Source organism: Mesoplodon densirostris, chromosome 6 (assembly GCF_025265405.1).
Source record: "Mesoplodon densirostris isolate mMesDen1 chromosome 6, mMesDen1 primary haplotype, whole genome shotgun sequence".
NCBI classification, from domain to species: Eukaryota; Metazoa; Chordata; class Mammalia; order Artiodactyla; family Ziphiidae; genus Mesoplodon; species Mesoplodon densirostris.
Genome location: NC_082666.1, coordinates 70,156,983 through 70,177,112, shown reverse-complemented (window position 1 = coordinate 70,177,112; position 20,130 = coordinate 70,156,983). Strand labels below are relative to the sequence as shown.

The 20,130-nt window shown below is 41.6% G+C and overlaps 1 protein-coding gene across 1 annotated transcript in view; it reads right to left on the bottom strand.

The window, feature by feature from the left end:
* The window catches only part of GLDC (glycine decarboxylase), a 97,695-nt gene that overhangs the window by 42,429 nt on the left and 35,136 nt on the right, over positions 1–20,130 (bottom strand). The window contains exons 8-15 of the mRNA XM_060102155.1: positions 19,121–19,217; positions 13,469–13,574; positions 11,887–12,026; positions 11,203–11,283; positions 8,572–8,669; positions 7,992–8,076; positions 7,776–7,817; positions 6,653–6,795 (exon numbers count right to left, since the gene is read on the bottom strand). Coding sequence (XP_059958138.1) covers positions 6,653–6,795; positions 7,776–7,817; positions 7,992–8,076; positions 8,572–8,669; positions 11,203–11,283; positions 11,887–12,026; positions 13,469–13,574; positions 19,121–19,217 — 792 coding nt within the window. The remainder of the gene's footprint in view (positions 1–6,652; positions 6,796–7,775; positions 7,818–7,991; positions 8,077–8,571; positions 8,670–11,202; positions 11,284–11,886; positions 12,027–13,468; positions 13,575–19,120; positions 19,218–20,130) is intronic.

Sequence of the window (20,130 nt, the reverse complement as noted above, 5' to 3'; positions counted from 1 at the left end):
TCCCTGGTGGCACAGTGGTTGAGAGTCCGCCTGCCGATGCAGGGGACACGGGTTCGTGCCCTGGTCCGGGAAGATCCCACATGTCGCGGAGCGGCTGGGCCCGTGAGCCATGGCCGCTGAGCCTGTGCGTCCGGAGCCTGTGCTCCGCAACGGGAGAGGCCACAACAGTGAGAGGCCCGCGTACCGAAAAAAAAAAAAAAAAAAGTAATATGTTTGTCTGATTTTTTTTTAATTCCATCAATGCAGAAGGGATGAAGCTTACAGCAAAAAAAAAAAAAAGAAAGAAAGCAACCCCCCCCCAAATTCTTCCCAGTCTTACTCTCCAGAAAGAAGCGCTATTAATAATTTCTTGTGATACATAATGTTTTGATGTTGGACATTCTAATGCCAAACTGTCCTCATCCAAACCCTTCTTTACTTTAAAAATACCACCAACGAGTGGTTAGGAACAAAAATGATCCAAGTGAAATGTTAGCGAAGAAACTGACATTATGCTAAAACTAATCACAGTAAAATGATCAACAAAACAGCCAGTGTGTCAAAAATGACCTGAATCAGTGCATGGCAACCTCAGAGGACCACTCTCAAGAAAACAAGGTAGAATTAGTGCTGACTCCTATCTTACAGACAGGATAAACACGATATGCTTCCATATCTTGGAAGCAATTAAAATTCAATCAAACTCTTTGTTGCATAACTCAAATATTCCAAACACTACCTAGATCTCTGCTTCTAGTAGCTTAAAATAACACTCCCTCAACATGTTCTTACCAACCTGTATCTAATTTGACATAAGCTAAATTCTGTGCTTAACCTTTGAATTCTGGGCAAAAAACATCTAGATGGATCCAGCCACTCTAACCTTTCTGGTATCTCAAGAGCACCTTAAAGCAATGGTTTTCAAACTCAAAATCCCCAAATATCAGCATCACCTGGGGACTTGTTAGAAATATAAATGCTTGGATTGCACCCCAGGAGTACTGAATCAGAAATTCTGTGGGTACAGCCCAATGTGAGAACCACTTCTTCAAAGCCTTACAAACTGCAAAAATCCAAATATACTCTTGAGAGTCAAGAAAGCTGGGGAAGCGGAGATCCTTCTCATTGCTTTATATTTCTCCAAAAGTGGCTCTTATCATCCTTCACCCTTCTTTTTCTTGCTGGCACTCTGAGTGTCTCCTTGGGAAATCAGTCACTCATCAGAGAGGGTCTCTAATATCTGGTTTCTCAGAGCTCTCTGTAGGGGAGGGCTCTGAAGCTGCACTAGGCCCAGTAGGAAAGCGAATCAGAAGTTATCAATGAGGTAAGTCTACTCAATGACACTGACCATGAGCTCAGCAAAGAAGGAGAGGGACATGGCCAATATCAGGGGTTTGACTCTCTTTGTTGTAAACAATGTGATCTGCACATGACCGTCATGACTTGGCCTGCAAAGGCCAGTTTTAAAGTGCACTCCACTGGAAGATATTAGTCATCTAACTAAACCTCCCTCTTTGGTGTTCCTCCAGGTCAACACACTTTGCAACCAAGTGATGCACATTAGAATCACCTGAGGAGCTTTTTAAAAACCCTGTGACGCCTGGGTACTGCCCCTGGAGGAGATTCCGATGTAGCTAGTTTGCGCGGTGGGGAGGGCATGGCATACCTCAAAGGCTCCCCAGGAATTCTAATATGCAGCCAGGACTGAGAACCCCTGCAGCCCGTGGTTTTCACAGTGTGGTAGCCAAACCAGCACAAGCTCGTCCCCCAGGATTATATTAGAAATACAAATTCTCAGGCCTCAATCCAGACTCATTAAATCAGAAACTCTGGCGATGGGGCTTAGCAATTTCACAAGCCCTACAGGTGATTCTCATGCACAATAAAGTTTGAGAGTCATTGATTGGGCCCTGTTCACACCTCATTTAAGAACCTTACCAGGAGGAGATTCTGGGAAAGCAACCGCTAGCTCTATCTGCACTCAAGATCACAGTTTACAGTTCTTAAAGACAAAAACAACTTCCTCACTTTTATAAGCCAAGTGAGCTAATAATAATTCCAGCTTGTCTTTCATTTTAGATATCCGTGGAAGGTGTTAATTGCTGTTTCTGTCTGCCTTAAACATTACATCATAATTCTAACCTAGCAATTCCTAGAGTGTATTTGTGTGCTGCTGAATGATTTTAAGAGTGTCACAGTGATACGGGGAGCAAGCCGAAGCAAGCTGCGCTGGGCACAGTAGGAAATGGAAAGGTAATTAAATATTATCTGGCAATATGTTCTCCACTAAGCTGGAAATGCTCTCCAGGTTTATAGATTGAGCAAATAAGTAAGAGAAATGGGGACAAGTTTCTTGACATTTTTGTTTCAAGTCCTTTAAACAACTTTGGGATCTAACTGTCCCAGGAAATAGACCAAGTGAAGGCTTGGCTATATGAACCAAAGATTTCACACCACAGTTTTTGGTTACAAAATCCTTTATCATCCATCCCTCAATTAAATCTCAAATCAATAAGGTAGTGTTCCCTTTCTTGCCATATAGGAGAGAAACCTACATCACAACTAGGGAGGAAGCCACATGACAGAGCTCTGGAGGCCTCACACATCCTGGGTGCTAGCTAACCTCTCCTCTGAGCTGCTGGTTTACCCTCAGAAAAAAGTGCACTGAAGACAAAGGCCCTGTGGCAGTCTTTATCTAGGCAGGAACTCTTAGAGAAAGAGAGAAAGAATAAAAACCTTCTGTGGGCATAACATAGAACTGCTCTGGACTGGAAGACATTATGTGAGGGCCCAGCAGCACAGATGAGGCGGAGCCATCAGGAAAACAGGCAGAAACACTCAGGTTTATGCCTGAAAATTGCCGTTTTCCTACTTAGGCATTTTAGAACCAGAGAGTTGTATTGTGAGTCCACTCGATGTTAAATATTACTCTATTCTACAGAGTTTGGCTCTTTTGCCCTTTGTTGCAAACCTTCCTCACCTTGAGTACAGCTTTGCTACAAAGGAAGACCAGTAGTTTGCCTCAACCCCAAGGCAAGTTCAAAGCCAACTTCACTATGCTATCAGCTGATGGCCAAACCCCCTGAGATCAGGAGAGTCAGGGTGGAAATGAATCTGTAAGCATCTTATCAAGAATTTCATTGTTTCATAATATGCATGTTCCCCACAATAAAAGTAACTTATTTTTGGATTGTATTAAAATAACATATATTGTGGTTAAAAAACATTTTTATAAACTAAAATAGCATAAGGACAAAAAGTAAAAGTCACTTGAAATTCTACCACCTTGAGATAACTATTTGGGTGTCCATCCTTTGATTCTCTTTCCATCTATGCCTCTGCTTTGATCTGTAAAACAGTATGGTAGTTCCTTATAAAATTAAACAGAATTACCATATATCCAACCATTTCATGTCTGGCTATACACCCAAAAGAACTGAAGGCAGGGACTCAAACAGGTATTTGTACACCAACACTCATAGCAGCATTATTCCTTATAACCAAAAGGTTGAAACAACCCAAATGTCCATTGATGGAAGAATGGATAAACAGAATGTGGTTCATACATACAACGGAATATTTTAAAAGGAGGGAAATGCTGACATGTCACAACATGGATGAACCCTGAAGACATTATGCTAAGTGAAATAAGCCAGACACAAAATGACAAATATTGTATGATTCCATTTATGTGCTGTACGTAGAGTGGTCAAGTTAATAGTGACAGAAAGTAGAATCACAGTTGCCAGGCGCTGGGGTAAGGGGGGTAAATGAGGAAATATTGTTTAATGGGTACAGAGCTTCAATTTGGGAAGATAAAAAAGTTCTGGGGCTAGACAGAGTTGATGGTTGTACAATGATGTGAATGTAATGAATGCCATTGAACTGGACAGTTAAAAATGGTTAAAATAGTAAATTTTATATTATGTATATTTTACCACAATAAAAAATTAAGTTATAAAATATTACTAATGCTACTTCCTAAAAAGTATGCCATAGTTATATTTTAAATACCATGCAGTAACAAAAAAGGAAGGGAAATATATTTAGATTCCCAAGTTTTGGTGACTGGACTCTAGAACTCTATAGACACACTGACCAATTCCACCTCGTCAGGTATAAATAAAAACACCAGGAAATGGTCCCTTGATAAAAGAGGTTACTACACCCTCTATGTTATGAGTATAACTTCAGTGGCTGACATGGTACACTAAATTCTTTTTCTGTGCAGAGTAGTCAAGAAAACTTGTGTTTCTCCTTACAATAACTATAAAGCCTACATTGGTCCCTTAGATTTCAGTGGACACTAGCCAGCAGTAAATCATGACTAATGAACCAGTAAGTAGTTAGCCCTGTGGTAGACTGACTCTGAGGCCTGGAATATAGAATTATAAGACCTGGGATTTATAATCCACCTACGGAGAAAAGAGTACCACAGATAAACCAAGATGGAGGTTATGAAGGGCCAAAACTAAAGTCACTCACATAGAATATGTGGTGCATCCCTTCCTCTTTTCCCAAATTAGACATCAAACTTCCTTACTCACTGGAAGCACAGCCCCTGTATCTTCCCAACAAAGAGTAAGGCATTTCCCTATCTGTCATAGCAGCCTCTGCTCAGAACCAGAAATATCCCTCCACTAAGCCTCAACACAGCCTCTGTAACACTCAAGTCAGCTCTTGGAAATGGGTGGTATATCTGGGAATCCCTGGAGCTGGAGAAGGCATCACTGCCAGGAGCTACAAAATGATAAAGATTTCTTTCCCTCCAAGACTGGGATAGAGACTGACAATCATACACATGAGGAGAGTAAGGCAGAGAAAAAGCATTAGGTAAACTGAGGAGAACAGAGAAACTTCTAAGATGATGGTTTTCAACCTTGGCTGCAAGCTGGAATTACCCGGGGAGCTTTAAAGATATACCCATGCCTGCATCCTTCCCTCACCCTAGTCTTTCCCCATCGAGATTATTATTCTATCTGGGATTGTGATCTGGACATCAGGATTTCTTATAGACTCACCATGTGAGTCTAATTTCCAGGCCTGGGAACCACTGCTTTATGGGAAGGAGAGCTTCCTCATCCTTCAGTCAGTCTTCTGGAGACCCTGCCCGGGACCTCAATTTACTGCAAGAGCTAATGACTTTAAAAAAAAAAAAAAAAAAAAGAGCTAATGACTTTAAAAAGTTAAAATGGTCTTGAAAAATTGCTCTCCAGTACAATACAGAAGATGTGACCATATTCCATCACTAGAGGGCAGTTTCTTCATTGTCAACACTTAATTAAGGTATTGCCTCAGGTTAATTTACTCAGGTTCCTCCCTTAATTAAAAAAAAAAAAAAAAGCAAAGCTGCATGATGACATTTTAATGAAGGTATACTACAGCCTGACTTTCATAAACGTCAGTTCCTCCCTATTTATGAAATGAGAGTTTGAGAGACTAATATTAAAAAAGCTCTGTGTCCTTTCATCTGTCACATGTCCTCTTCCTAAAGGGTTTGTCCTGTATGGGGTATATTGTTTTCACAAAGTGCATGGCTTTGCTGTGTTACCTATGTTTCCAAACAGGAGGGAGGGCTTGATAGTAACTGATTAAGATCTGATCACTTTCTGTCTCAGAAAATGAGACAATAAATGTCTCAGTTTTAAAAATCCTTTGATTTTTGTATCTTGAAATAGAAATCTGTCATTTCTAACAAGCTTCTAGGTGCTGCCAATGCTGAGACTGCTGGTGGAGAACCACACTGAGCAGTGGGAGGTAGAGAACCTCGGGGCAGATACCAGACTCCTCCTCTGAAGGTATCCCCAGATGTTAATTCACATGCTGATGACATGTCTGTCTGTCTATTTATCCCCATGAAGACAGAAAGATCACAAATCCAGTGGATCCAGGTTGACTATACTACATCAGAATCACTCGGTTGCTTCTTAAAAACAAAGGCTTTTAGTCCCAACCCCTGGAGATCAGTACTTCTAAAGTGGGGCCCAGGAATTTATATTTTTTTAACAAGTACCCAGGAGATGCTGCAAGAGCCCTTTGCTTTTGAAAATCACTGTTGCTCAAATGTTTTTACTTTACAGACAGAGACCGAGGACAGAAAAGAGGAAGGGAACTTTCAAAGTTAGTGACAGAACAAACTAGGATCCGGACTCTCCTGGCCTTACTAGATTGAGGCATTACTGCTTATAAGGAGTTAACACGTGTGCTCGATTCTGATTCTTACACTGTAAGATGGATGTAGTAACTAGCTTCCAAAGATGGTCTGCAATGAACCAGGACTCTTGACATTCACACCCACGTGTTGTCCCCTTCCCACTTTCAATCTGGGCTGGCCCTGAAACTTGCTGTGAGAGATAGAATGCTCTGAAGTGATGTTGTGTAACTCCAGAGGCTGAGCCTTAAGAAGTTTGCAGCATCCACGTCCTTCCATCTTGGAACACTCCACTTTGAACCCAGACCCAATTCTGTGAGGGAGCTCAAGCAACCACTGGAGAGGTCCACATGGGGAAGAACCAAGGCCCAGGTCAACACCCTTAACTGAGCTCCCAGACAACAGCCATCACTACCTTCCCAGTTATGTGAATGAGGCCACTTTGGACCTTCTAGTCATCCATCCCAGTGGGTATTATACTACAAGAGATAACTGAAAAGACAGAAGAAGAAATCCCCTTACCTGTTAGGCTGGAAAGAGATTCGGTCATAGCCCGTGAGTTCACACAAATCCTTCTCAAGCTCTCGAAAAAGCTGCTGGTACCCTTGAGCTTGGTCCAGAGGCACAAAGGGGTGGATGTTTGCAAATTCTTTCCACGTGATAGGCTGAAGAGCAAGAAGGGAGGAAACATACACATATGTACATATTGTAATAGTAATAACAAGACTAACTTTAATAATGATGATGATGATAGCAACAGCTAACACAAAGAGTGCTTACTATGTGCCAGGCACTGTTCTAAGCACTTTAAATACATTCATTCATTTAACTCTTACCATAATCTTGTGGGGTAAGTACTATTACTGTCTTCATTTTACAAGTGGGTCACAGAGGCCCAGAAAGGGAACTTATACAAAAGTATAACCATTTCCTATTTTTTCAGGAACAAAAAGGCCCCTGAATAGATTTATATCCATGAAACCCAATGAGTTGTTTCAGGCATGGTTTACTCAAACTCTTACATAGCACATATATCATTCTTTTTTCATGAAGCAGAACAAAACACCAACATAAAAGCAAATGGGGAAAATCCTCCTATGAGAATAAAAATGATTTTCTTTGCCTGATGTGATTTGTCATATCAGACTAATCCTATGGAAAAAAAGAAACATCCTAGCCTAGTAGAGATACTTACCAAACACCATAGCAGGGGACACAAATCTTCTGTTGATACAAGAAATAAATTAAAGCCTCTAATCTCTACCTTTCTGGCACTGAGAAAGGATTTCTAGAAAGGAGGCTTATGGTTCTTAATTCTATCTGAGCTTAACAACTACAAATTGATAAAAGCTTTCAACATGGCAGGTTTAAAAGGGTGGTGGGGGGAGTTGGGGAAGGTAGGAAGACATAAACACTATATGTTTAATTATTTTAAGATTTAAAAATAATTTCACCCATAAATTTAAATGATCAGGTTGTGATAAAGTTAGGGTTTCTGCCAAGATTGTTGAAGAGCAAGGTAAAGGATTACTAAAGCAGTTATTAAATCACAGTCCCAGTAGCAGCTTTCTCTAGTTATCTGCTTATGTATAAGCCAAGACACTGTTTCTGCTAAGTTCCCTTTTAATAGAAGTGACCTACTTACTGTGAGTTCAGATGAACTGTTGAGCTTCATGGTACAGGACCCCTTTAAGAAGCACAGCCAAAGTGTGTTACATTAGTGACATCCTATGGTCTATCTGATCGGCCCTCCCATCTCCCCGAATGGTCACCCATTCATCCCTCTTGCAGCATATTAGATGTGACCCAAAGAGGTGGGTTCAGAGTAGGGTGGGAAATGGAAATAAAGGCAATAATTTACCAGTGGAATCATGCTATGAACAAGGGAAATGTCTTTGTTTTCCAATCTCTTCATATATCGGACAATATTTGTTTCTGAGTGATAGCTGTGAACACAAAACACATGGTTTAGGCCAATATAGTTAGGTAAGAGCCCATACACATCCTTCTAAAAGGTAAGACACACTGAGATCTACCTTCAACATACAGATCAAATTAGGCCATGGACAACATGCCAACAAAGCATCAGATGGAAGGGCGTGTACCCCCCATGAAGCTCAGAGGATGCCCTAGGACAAAAAGCTGCCTGTGGGCGTGAGAGGAAGAGCTGGAAAGAAGAGGATGTTGAGTTCCTGGGTATGATCTTCAGCCTGGAGACTATGCCTCGAAACTCCCATCTTCTTGAGAGTAGAATTAGGGGTTATAGTGTCAAGGGAGCACAGCCACCAGGAAATAAGGTGTGCTTTGCCCAGGTTAGAATTGGGATTTAGTAGTGAGTCAGGCTGAGCCACAATAAACCAGGCCATGTCAGAATGCCATAGTAGAAGCCACTCTCTACCATGCTCCCAAGCCACAGCACACAATGCAGAAGTCACACAAACCTGTTGAACACTTGATGTGTGAGGAATGGACTAGTTCTCTTGAAGGCAGTCCCTAGAATACCTCTCCGTTCCTCACCCATGCTTTCAGCAACCAGCTCCTGCATGGAGAGACCACAGAAACTGAAAGGCAGGAAGCATGCCTGGAACCACATGTAAAGAAGGCTTCCATTCAGCGTGTATTCTGACAGAGCACCAGAAATTCCCTACCATCCAACCTCCCACCTCCCTGACCACCCACCCCAGGGATATCTGGCACAGTGCAATGACAGATGTCAGGGGTCATGCATTGTGGCAATTCTCCAAAACACTGTTTTTAAGTTCTGTTGAACTTAGCCACAGTGAACAAAGAAAAGTGAACAATTTTTACTGCCAAAGAAAAAAAAGTTGACATCCCCTGCATGTTCCTTGAATAAGGAAGCAAGTTCCAGTGAACTATTTTAAAGGGCTATCTAAAAAGTGACGACCATGATAACACTCAAGTAAAGATTCTCACTTGACATTGCTCTTTTATCTTTGAGAACAATTCTAATAAAATACAAGTGCCAAGACCATTCAGTGGGAGAAAGGACAGTCTCTTCAACAATCGTGCTGAGAAAACTTGACATACACATGCAAAAGAATGAAGTTGGATCCTTATCTTATAGAATATACAAAAACTAATTCAAAATGGATTAAGGGGACTTCCTTGGTGGCGCAGTGGTTAAGAATCCGCTTGCTGGGCTTCCCTGGTGGCGCAGTGGTTGAGAGTCCGCCTGCCGATGCAGGGGACACGGGTTCGTGTCCCGGTCCGGGAAGATCCCACATGCTGCGGAGCAGCTGGGCCCGTGAGCCATGGCCGCTGAGCCTGTGCGTCCGGAGCCTGTGCTCCGCAACGGGAGAGGCCACAACAGTGAGAGGCCCGCGTACCGCAAAAAAAAAAAAAAAAAAAAAAAAAAAGAATCCGCCTGCCAATGCAGGGGACACGGGTTCGAGCCCTGGTCTGGGAAGATCCCACATGCCGCAGAGCAACTAAGCCCGTGTGCCACAACTACTGAGCCCATGTGTCACAACTATGGAAGCCCTCGCGCCTAGAGCCTGTGCTCCACAACAAGAGAAGCCACCACAATGAGAAGCCCGTGCACCGCAACAAAGAGTAGCCCCTGCTCGCTGCCAACTAGAGAAAGCCCGCGGGCAGCAACGAAGAGCCAACTCAGCCAAAAATAAATAAATAAATAAATTTATTTTTTTTAAAAAATGGATTAAGGACCTAAATTTACAAGCTAAAACTACAAAACTCTTAGAAGAAAGTATAGGGGCAAATCTGCATGACCTTAGATTTGGCAATGGTGTCTTAAATATGACACCAAAAGCATGGGCAACACAAGAAAAAATAAAGTGCACTTTTGTGCATTAAAGGACACTATCAAGAGAATTAACAGATAACCCACAGAATGGGGGAAAATATTTGCAAATCATATATCTGATAAGCATTTAATATCCAGAATATATAATGAAATACATGGTTTGCTCCTCATTCTGCTCCAGGCCGGTAGTATGAGAGCCCTCAGTGGTTGCTCTGTAAATATTCTTCAAATGCATGGAACAAATATCTGTGATTAAATGTACTGCAGAGTTCTAGAGGGAAGATATTATTCAGTCTTGTCTATTAATTAAAGATTAAAAGAGAACAGTATAATACTTTTTTGACGATTTACATTTGTTATCTGATACTGAAGTCATCTCTCAAAGAGGACTTAGACAACCAGGACAGCACTGATCAACACTCTGGAACCTATTTCTGTTTCCTTTCATTGATTCATTTAACAGATATTTACTAAGTGGCTCCTATGCTCCAGGCATTGTAGAGTGCTGTGATGAGCACCATGCCACAGGTCTAGGTAGCTGACATCTCTCTTCCATCCCACAGACTCTCCTGCTCACACGTCCCTGCTATTTCATCATTTTAGAAACCAACTCAGTCTCACTGAACTGTTTCTAGTTCTCATATAACCTCTCTCCTCCTAGCCTTTGTGGCTGCTTTTCCCAGTGTCTGGAACACCTCTGGCCCCATCCTCCTTCTTCTCACTTGTGTCTGGATAGCTCCTACTCCTCTCTCAGGTCTCAGCTTAGGACAGTGTCTTCCAAGTGTTGGTGAGAAGCCCCCTCCACTCTGGGCTCATAGAGCATCTTTGGACAGTGCCCATCATAGTACATCATCTGGATTGCAGTCTTGTGCCTGTTTGAATCCTCATTAGACTATAAGCTCCAAAAGGGCGGGAAGTATGTCTGATTTACCACTAGCCTCAGGGTACAGCAGAAGACCTGGCACATATTAGGTCAGTTTTCCCAGAATCAACATAACCAAGATGCCAATGTCATGAATCTTTGTATTAGGAATAGTTTAAATTAAACACCATTAACAATCCTTCCAACTAGCCTTGCTGCTCAGTCCTGGCTAGGGCCCACGGCAGTAACCTCTAACTATCAGCAGCCACAGTAGCAAGGGACAATCGGTGGCAAAATTTTAACGCAGGCCACCTAATGTCATTCCTGCACGCCCTCTCCCTCACACTCAGGCCCATAAGAGGTAAAGCCATCTGTGACACCTCCTCAAACAGTCATTATGAGGAATGTGAATTCTGATTTACTTACTGCAGATGACTCACAGCCGAAGATCCACAACAAGTCATCCAGATCTTTTTCACTGACTGTTTCATCAAGAGAAATACCAAGCTACAGAAATGAAAATGAAAGGGAAAACATCAGCTGTAAATGCCAAGATCAGTGCAGAAATTCCAAGAGAGGTCAAAGGGGAGAAAGGGCTGGACAAAACTCTCAGTTGTTCTAAAATAACAGGGTATCATTATGTCCAAGTTGGCCCTTGGGCAAAGGAGGCTAGACCAGTCCCAAACGTGAAAAGATTGAGAGTTTTACAGCCACTTCTGGACTCTAAAAGAGTGCAGATGGCTGCAGGGCATTCCTTTTGGTACTAGATATGCTCACTTTTTTCTTCCCTTAACTTACCTTATCATATCACTTATCATAGCCTTTACCTTGAACAGTCATATTGTGAACGAAGGAGTATTATGAGCAAAATATGTGCCTAAGAGTCCCATATATGAAAACACAACATCTTAAGGAAAGCTGACAATGGATTATCATTTAAAAGGTCACAATGTTCCAAACCGGAAATGAAAATTGTTTACAAAGAAGTTGTGCCCAAAGGTCCAATACTGATTTTTTTTTTAAATAAAGAGAAATTTTAGTGAGAAAAGTCATAAAACTTTATAGAATTTGTACAACAAACAAACATACAAAACTGAAAGTCTGACTTACTGTGTGATCCTCAAACAGCCGAATATTTATTTGCCGCTGAGCAGCCCTGCCCAAGACCTCCTTCACTGAGCAGCCACACTGAATCTTCAAAGTGTCAAAGAACAAGTCATGCTGGAGTTGGTGTCCTGCTCTCTTGAGACCTAGACAAGATAGGATAGCCACGGCTCTCTATGTAGAAACCAGACCCTCTGCCACTGACGCTTCACAGAAGTAAAGAGGTAAATCCTACTACAGTCTGTTCCTACCCAGTGTTTTGGTCGGTGCTTTTTTTAAAAAAAGTAGGACTTCCCTGGTGGCACAGTGGTTAAGAATCCACCTGCCAATGCAGGGGACACAGGTTCGAGCCCTGGTCCGGGATGATCCCACATGCCACAGGGCAACTAAGCCCATGCACCACAACTACTGAGCCTGCGCTCTAGAGCCTGAGAGCCACAACTACTGAGCCTGCGTGCCACAACTGCTGAAGCCCATGCACCTAGAGCCCGTGCTCCACAACAAGAGAAGCCACCACAATAAGAAGCCTGCGCATCGCAACAAAGAGTAGCCCCTGCTTGCCACAACTAGAGAAAGCCCACGTGCAGCAACCAAGACCCAACACAGCCAAAAATAAAGTAATAAATTTATTTTTTTTAAAAAGGTAAATGTTTATTATTATGCTATAGAAAGTTGTGAAATACATATAAAAATGGAGAAAAAAATCACCATAATCACCATCCAGAAATACCTAGTGGTTGCTTCTTGGTATAGATTCCTCTAGAAGGGTGTGTGTGTGTGTGTGTGTGTGTGTGTGTGTGTGTGTGTGTGTGTGTGTGTGTGTGTGTGTGTGTGTGTGTGTGTGTGTGTGTGTAATATATCACATACATATACTTCTTCACCTTTTTTAAAAAAATTTAATGTATCATGAAGATTTTGCTTTTCTTCAGATCACAACACCTATCATTATTTTTAATGGCTATGTAATATTCAAACTTAAATTATGTACCATAATTTAACCAATTACTTATTATTGGACGTTTAGGCTGTTTCCAAGATTGTGCTATTGTAAATAATGTTTCAATGCACACCCTTTACATCGTTATCTGATTATTTCCTTTAGATACATTCCTAGAATTTCTGTATCAAATTGTAGGCACATTTTAAAAGCTTTTGACACATACTGTTTACAAGCCCTCATAAAAGTCATACCAATATCAGCATTCTTTTTAAACTCTGCCAATGTAATGAGAGAAACACTATTTTATTCTTTCAATTTACATTTCTTTGATTAATAGTGAGGTTGAAATTATATATGTTCATCTGTATACTTTCTTTTAAAATTACATTTATTTAATGTCCTTTGTCCAGTTTTCTCTCAGGGTGTTCATTCTTCTTGTGTATGGGGTGGGGGGACTGAGGAAGAGCTCAATATATTAAATATATTAACACTCAGTCTCTCATAGATGTTGAAAATATTATTCCTAGGTTTTTATTTGACTTTTAATTTTGCATGTAGTATTAGACATGCAGTGAGTTTTCAATTTTATTTACTCACATGTATCGGTCTTGTTATAACCAAAAGTTTTAAAACAGAAAACTGACTCACCTTCAGACAAAATCAAAGTGGCATTATGTACCCTCCTAGCAATATGTTCCAGCCCGTGGGACCCATGGTAGATTGCAAACATTGCAGCCATATTCGCCAAGAGAGCCTAAAATGACAAAAAAGCATTTAAAGAATCATGTTCAACAATGTGATATCAGGAAGATGATCAGTGGGAGGGACTGTTTTTCTGACTTGAGATGCCAAAACTAAAAGCAGGTACAAAGCAAAATGATCAGACTCCCTGCCTTCTCTATGATAGCTGGAGACCATTTATAATCTGCCCAACCATCTGAGGGGTAAATACAGCATCCAAGACACCCTAGCGTCACTATACTAAACCTTTGAATGTGACCATTAGTAAGGCGTTCCACCCACGCAACATAATCATCCCATAAAGGGGAAGATCAGGCTGTCATCAGACATGGAGATGCAATATTTAATGTTAGAAGATAGTGGAACAACAAAGACCTCAGGGGAAAAAAGTGAGATCTAAGAATTTTATGCTCAATAATACAGTTCTTCAAGGATAAAAGCAACAAAAATTTTCAAACACACAAGAACTCAGGGAGTATAATTCTCTTGAAGCCTTAAATAAAGCACTAGAAACTGAATTTCAGCCAACCAAGAGGTGAATGGTGAATCTATGCAAAGGACCACCAAAGATGAAAATGCAGGACGCAGGGGAATAAAACCAAAATGAGTTGGCAGGAGATATATTAGGAAGGGAAAACCAGAACCTACTGGCTTATTCCCTGCTGACAGTAAGGTCACTTTCTCAGGTAAAGATATCTCTCCTGACTGTTGATTGAAGTTTCACAAAAATATTTACAGGGAAGTGTGTATTCTAGTGTGACAGAGAATAGGAAAGAATGGCACTAGAATCTCTCAGAGACTCAGGGAGGGAATCCAGCATAGGGAGCAAGGAAGGGACCACTGTGGTGGCATCTTGGGTCAGGGAGGAGGATAAAAAGAGGATGGCAAGGGTCAGAAACCAAAATGAGTGCCAATGTGGGGGAAAATCATGGAGGGCCACCTCCTGTCTCTCCGCCTTTTGGCCCTATCCCTCACCTGCTTTTCCACCCTAGATCCTACCAACCAGCAGCCTTCTAACCATGCAATATCACCCTAGGTAACTGACCCAAACTCTAGTCTCAGACTCCTCACCTGTTTAGTCCATTCAATTCTCCCACAGCCCCTCCCATCTCACTGGTCCAGCACCATGGTTTCTATGAGTTTCCAGTCCCACTAAAGTGACTTTTGTCCTAATGTACTAGGTCAGCAGTTCAAGGTCCACCTTCTTGTTCAATCATCTCAAGGTGGGAAGGGGCACATTACAGAACAGAAACACTACTCAGCTGAGAAACACAGTGCTTTAAAGTTGGATGATGTTCAATATCAGATCTATTTTGTTAGGTACACATTTCCTCTGTGAGGCTGTTAGAAGGAATCTCTCTGGGGTCACTGCCAAAATGCCAGAAAGTGAAATCAGAGTCAATAAAGAAAATGAGGAAAAGAAGACATCAGAGAACACAGCAGTAGACTTTCTTGGACCAAGCGCCAGAGAGAGTACAGACACTCTTGTGGACTCTGTATAACAATTAGAAATAAATACGGAAGAACCACAACAAGTTATAGCTATGGAGAGGGCATGTCTGAAGTAAAACATCCATAATATAGTGTATCATGGCTCATGGTTATGCTGCCTGGGAATAAAAACTCAGGCTTGATGTTCACAGAATGCTCTGGAAGCCTCCCATCACAGAAGCCTTGTGGAGGCTGGTTCATGTCACTTTTTAAACTAGAGATCATTCTTTCTACAAACAGGAGACTATATCAACCAACTGACCAACAAATTAATGAAAAGTATGAAGTCACTTTTAGAAATCTTGGTAAGGCATTCAAAGGAAGTTCAGAGAAACAGAGAGACCAAGAAGATTCAGATTTCTTTGATAATCTGACAAACAACATAATTAGGATACTTAAAGTAATCAAAAGTGAATCATGGGGACTTCCCTGGTGGCGCAGTGGCTAAGAATCCACCTGCCAATGCAGGGGACACGGGTTTGAGCCCTGGTCCAGGAAGATCTCACGAGCCCGTGCACCACAACTACTGAGCCCACGCTCTAGAGCCCACAAGCCACAACTACTGAGCCCACGTGCCACAACTACTGAAGCCCACGCACCTAGAGCCCGTGCTCCGCAACAAGAGAAGCCACCACAATGAAAAGCCCGTGTGCCGCAACGAAGAGTAGTCCCCGCTCGCCGCAACTAGAGAAAGCCCGCGTGCAGCAATGAAGACCCAACGCAGCCAAAAATAAATAAATAAAATAAATAAATTTATTTTTTTTAAAAAGTGAATCATGAAAGGATGCTCAAAATCATTAGTTATTAGGTAACTGCAAATCAATCCCACAGTGAGATATCACTTCACACCCACTAGGACAGCTATAACCAAAAAGAGGAACAATAACAAGTAGAGGTGAAAATGTGGAGAAATTAGAACCCTCATATATTGGTGGAGGGAATGTAAAATGGTGCAGCCACTTCAGAAAAGAGTCTGGAAGTTCCTCAAATAGCTCAACATAGAGTTACCAACGACCCAGAAATTCTATTTCTAGGAATATACCCAAGAGAACTGAAAATATATGTCCCCACAAAAACTTATACACAAATGTGCATAGCAGCCTTATTCAAAGTACCCCAAAGTGGAAGCAACCTAAATGCCCATCAGTTGATGAATGGATTAACAAAATATGATATATCCATACAATGGGATATTCTTCAGCCATAAAAAAGAATGAAGTATTGATTCATGATACTGTAGGGGTTCCAAACAGGCCTCCCTAAGATGTGCCACTTTAGCATGTGGATTATTTTGAGTTCAGGCAATGGAGACCTTCTGGGCTCAAGAGAAACTACTGCTCCTCCCTTAACTGCCCAGAAGAATTTATATTGAGGATTTTTCCCAGAAAAGGAGTTATTACCAAAGATAAATTTTATCTAAGTGGCCCCATCTATATGGCAGACCAAACAACTAATTACCAAACATCTTGTTCTTCTTCTTATCATCCAGTGAATGGCCCTCCCATGCTTGGAAGCACCTGGCCCCTATCCCATTCCTTAGCCCAGGATGACATGTATAACCTTATTTACTTTTCTGTCCTTTAACCTCTCATGTATGTGGGGTCTCTGAGCCTCTCATATATGTGGGGATCCTGTATGTATGTATAAAATGTTATTTTCTCCTGTTAATCTGTCTCATATCAATTTAATTCTTAGATCAGCTAAAAGAACCTAGAAGGTTAGACGAAAAAAAATTTTTTCCTTCCCAATTCTACAACGTGGATGAACCTTGAAAACATTATCTCAAATGAAAGAAACCAGGCACAAAAGGCCACATATTGTATGATCTCATTTATATGAAATATGCAGAACAGGCAAATCCATAGAGACAGAAAGGAGATAAGTGGTCACCAGGGGCTGAAGGGAGGGGAGAAGGATAGGAAGTGACTGTTTAATGGGAACAAGTTTCTTTTAGGGGTGATGAAAATATCCAGAAATGAAATGCTGGTGATGGTTACACAACTTCGTGAAAATACTATCAACCGGGCCTCCCTGGTGGCGCAAGTGGTTGAGAGTCCGCCTGCCGATGCAGGGGATACGGGTTCGTGCCCCGGTCTGGGAGGATCCCATATGCCGCGGAGCGGCTGGGCCCGTGAGCCATGGCCGCTGGGCCTGCGCGTCCGGAGCCTGCGCGTCCGGAGCCTGTGCTCCGCAACGGGGGAGGCCACAGCAGGGAGAGGCCCGCATACCGCAAAAAAAAAAAAAAAAAAAAAAAAAATACTATCAACCATTGAACGGTGTACTTTAAATGGGTGAATTATATGGAGAGTTATATCCCAATAAAAGAGCTAATGAAATGTAAATTATACATCAATACCCCTGGACTTTAGAAAAAGCTAATGAAAGCTTGTGGTAGAAGTTGAGAAATAAGAGAATATAAAGAAGAAGATATGATGCAAATTCAGACACCTGTAGAAATGTCACAAGTTTACAGAAAGATTTTTTTTAAAGAATTCAGTAATGCATTTTCAGAGATTAAAAAAAAAAAAGTTCTGCACCATCAGTGATGCAAAACTAAGAGAAGTCCAGTGTGGACCCTACAACATTCAAGAGGAATGGGGCAGCCTTGAGAAGAACATGGAAGAGGTGCTACAAGAAGAAGGCTGGAGTAATGACATAGAGTGCTCAAGGAGCAGCTTAAAAAATATCAGTCATCTCCGAACAAAAGAGAATAATTATAGGCCTACAAAGAAAATGACACTGGCGTCACAAGCAATTGTTTCATGCAACCAGTTATGAGAAGAAACACATGAGATGAAATAGACAATGGAGAGTCAGAAAATCTCCAGAATAAGAAAGTGAAAATCAGAGAAGACAGGGTATGACTGTCTCTAGGGCAAACATCACGTTATTCATTGCTGAAAAACAGAGACCTCTTACGATCCAAGTTAAATAATGAAATATCAGCTATCCATGAACTGGAAGGAAAAAAGAAGTAGAAATGTAACTTTTGCTCATTGTAGATAGCTCAAGTTAACCTGGAAAATTAATTCAAACCTTGAAGCAGAAAGCCCTTAGTGCACTTATGATCAGAGAGACAGGTTATGGAAGAACATGAGCAGAAAGCAGCAGAGGAAGGGAAGATATGTAAGCAGGGAATTCAACAAATGAAAGGTAAACTACAGAAAGTAAAGGCATCACATAAAGATCAATTTGCTGTCAACAGAGGACAAGCTTGTGACAACTGGCTCCTTCCTGCGATACTAGAGGAGCTCTTCCCTGAAAAGCAGCCACCTCCCTGAGACAAAAAAAATAATACAGGAAAACCAACTGAGGAAACTATTTCAACGACCAATGGATATGGAATAAAGTATAGGAAGACCTTATCGTCTACTCCCTCCCTGGAGAGGCTTTCTAAAAGCTGGCAGTGGTGCTGTGAGCCAATGCCCTGAGGGGAAGAACACTGCACTGCCTACTGAGGTATCTGTGAGATCTCTCCCTTTCCCTGACCCCTAATGGAAGAGAACCGAGAATGGATTATATGCTCAGGAGTGGTCCTCCACCTGATCCTAGGAACTGGCTGGATGTCAGAAAACACTGCTCCCTCTAACCTGAGACCTTGGGCAATGTTCAGGTAACTCCTTCTCTTTTATCCCATACATTGCAGAAATGTCTCTCATGAGTTCCCAGTAAGAGTACCCCATGGCCACCACCGGCTGGCCAATCTGGACTATCCCCTCAGTACAGTCACCTCAAGCACCTTCACCTTGCCTTCCTCACACTAACCTAGAGGGCCTCCATCTCAGCTCTAAGAGAAGGTGCCCCAGTCACCACCCATAATGGACCTGCCCTGTGGCCAAGAAGGCCAGAGACCCTAACGGGTGAAGGGTATGCATACATGGAACCACAGTAAAATACATTGTATTGGCGTTCTGACAAGACCACAAGGCTTCTCTACCAACAAGATCTTGACATTTTTGGTGTGCACCCTGCTCAGTGATGAATGAAGCAACAACTCAGTAAATGAACAAGTAGCTCATTGCTATAGACTGTAAGACATTCATTGAGCAGGTCAGGTATGTGATCTACCTGAGCTGTACAGATGTTGCTGGTAGCCTTGTCTCTTCGGATGTGTTGCTCCCTGGTTTGAAGAGCAAGACGATACACTTCTTTTCCACTGGCATCTCTGGACCAAGAATAAAACATCTGGTTAGTACAGATCATCATAGCACCAGGAGTTGCCATAAACAGAACTGCTTCTTTCCTTCCCACCTTTAAGTCAATTCAGCAAAGTTACTTAGGTGCAAGGCCATAAAGAAACAATTTCCAAACCATCTTCTTCTAAAGGGGACTATTAATTTTCAGTTTGTAATTTGAGGATTTGAGGCACTGAGATATATACAATAAGCTGGGAACTTTAAAAGACAATTTTCCAGGAATCACCCAGCCTAATAAAATGATGGTAATTGAGGAATAAACTTCACTCTGAGCTTCTTGGCAGACTCAGAGAAAAGGGAAATACCTGACAAAGGAAACAGAATTTCTATACTAGAAATCTAAAGCAACTATATGGCTATAAATAAAGGATGTTAACAACCTAACACTTGTCTCTAATAAAATTTCTCCTTTCTTAATACAATTAAAAATCTAGATAACCACAAAGATTCAGCAGTCTTAGCCTTTATTTCATCAAACTCTCAGGTCCACTTTCCAGAAAGGTAAGAAGTTCAATACAAAAATCAGAAGATGATAACTGATATATGAAACCCTTTTAAATTAGAAAACCCTCTGTCTCATCTCATCTGGTGAAGAGACATCATTGAACGAAAATGTAATGTAAGAATACTTAAAGAAACTATTATTTTTTACATTAAAAAGCAAAGTGCCTTTTGCTATCATGTGACAAAGTGAAAGTATTTCAGAACCTCTCATCACCAGCACATCATTCACTAATTCAGACTCTTCATTTACATTAATAGCCCAGCTTTATGAAAGGTCAAAAACAGTATGCTAGGGCTTCCCTGGTGGCGCAGTGGTTGAGAGTCCACCTGCTGATGCAGGGGACGCGGGTTCGTGCCCCAGTCCGGGAGGATCCCACA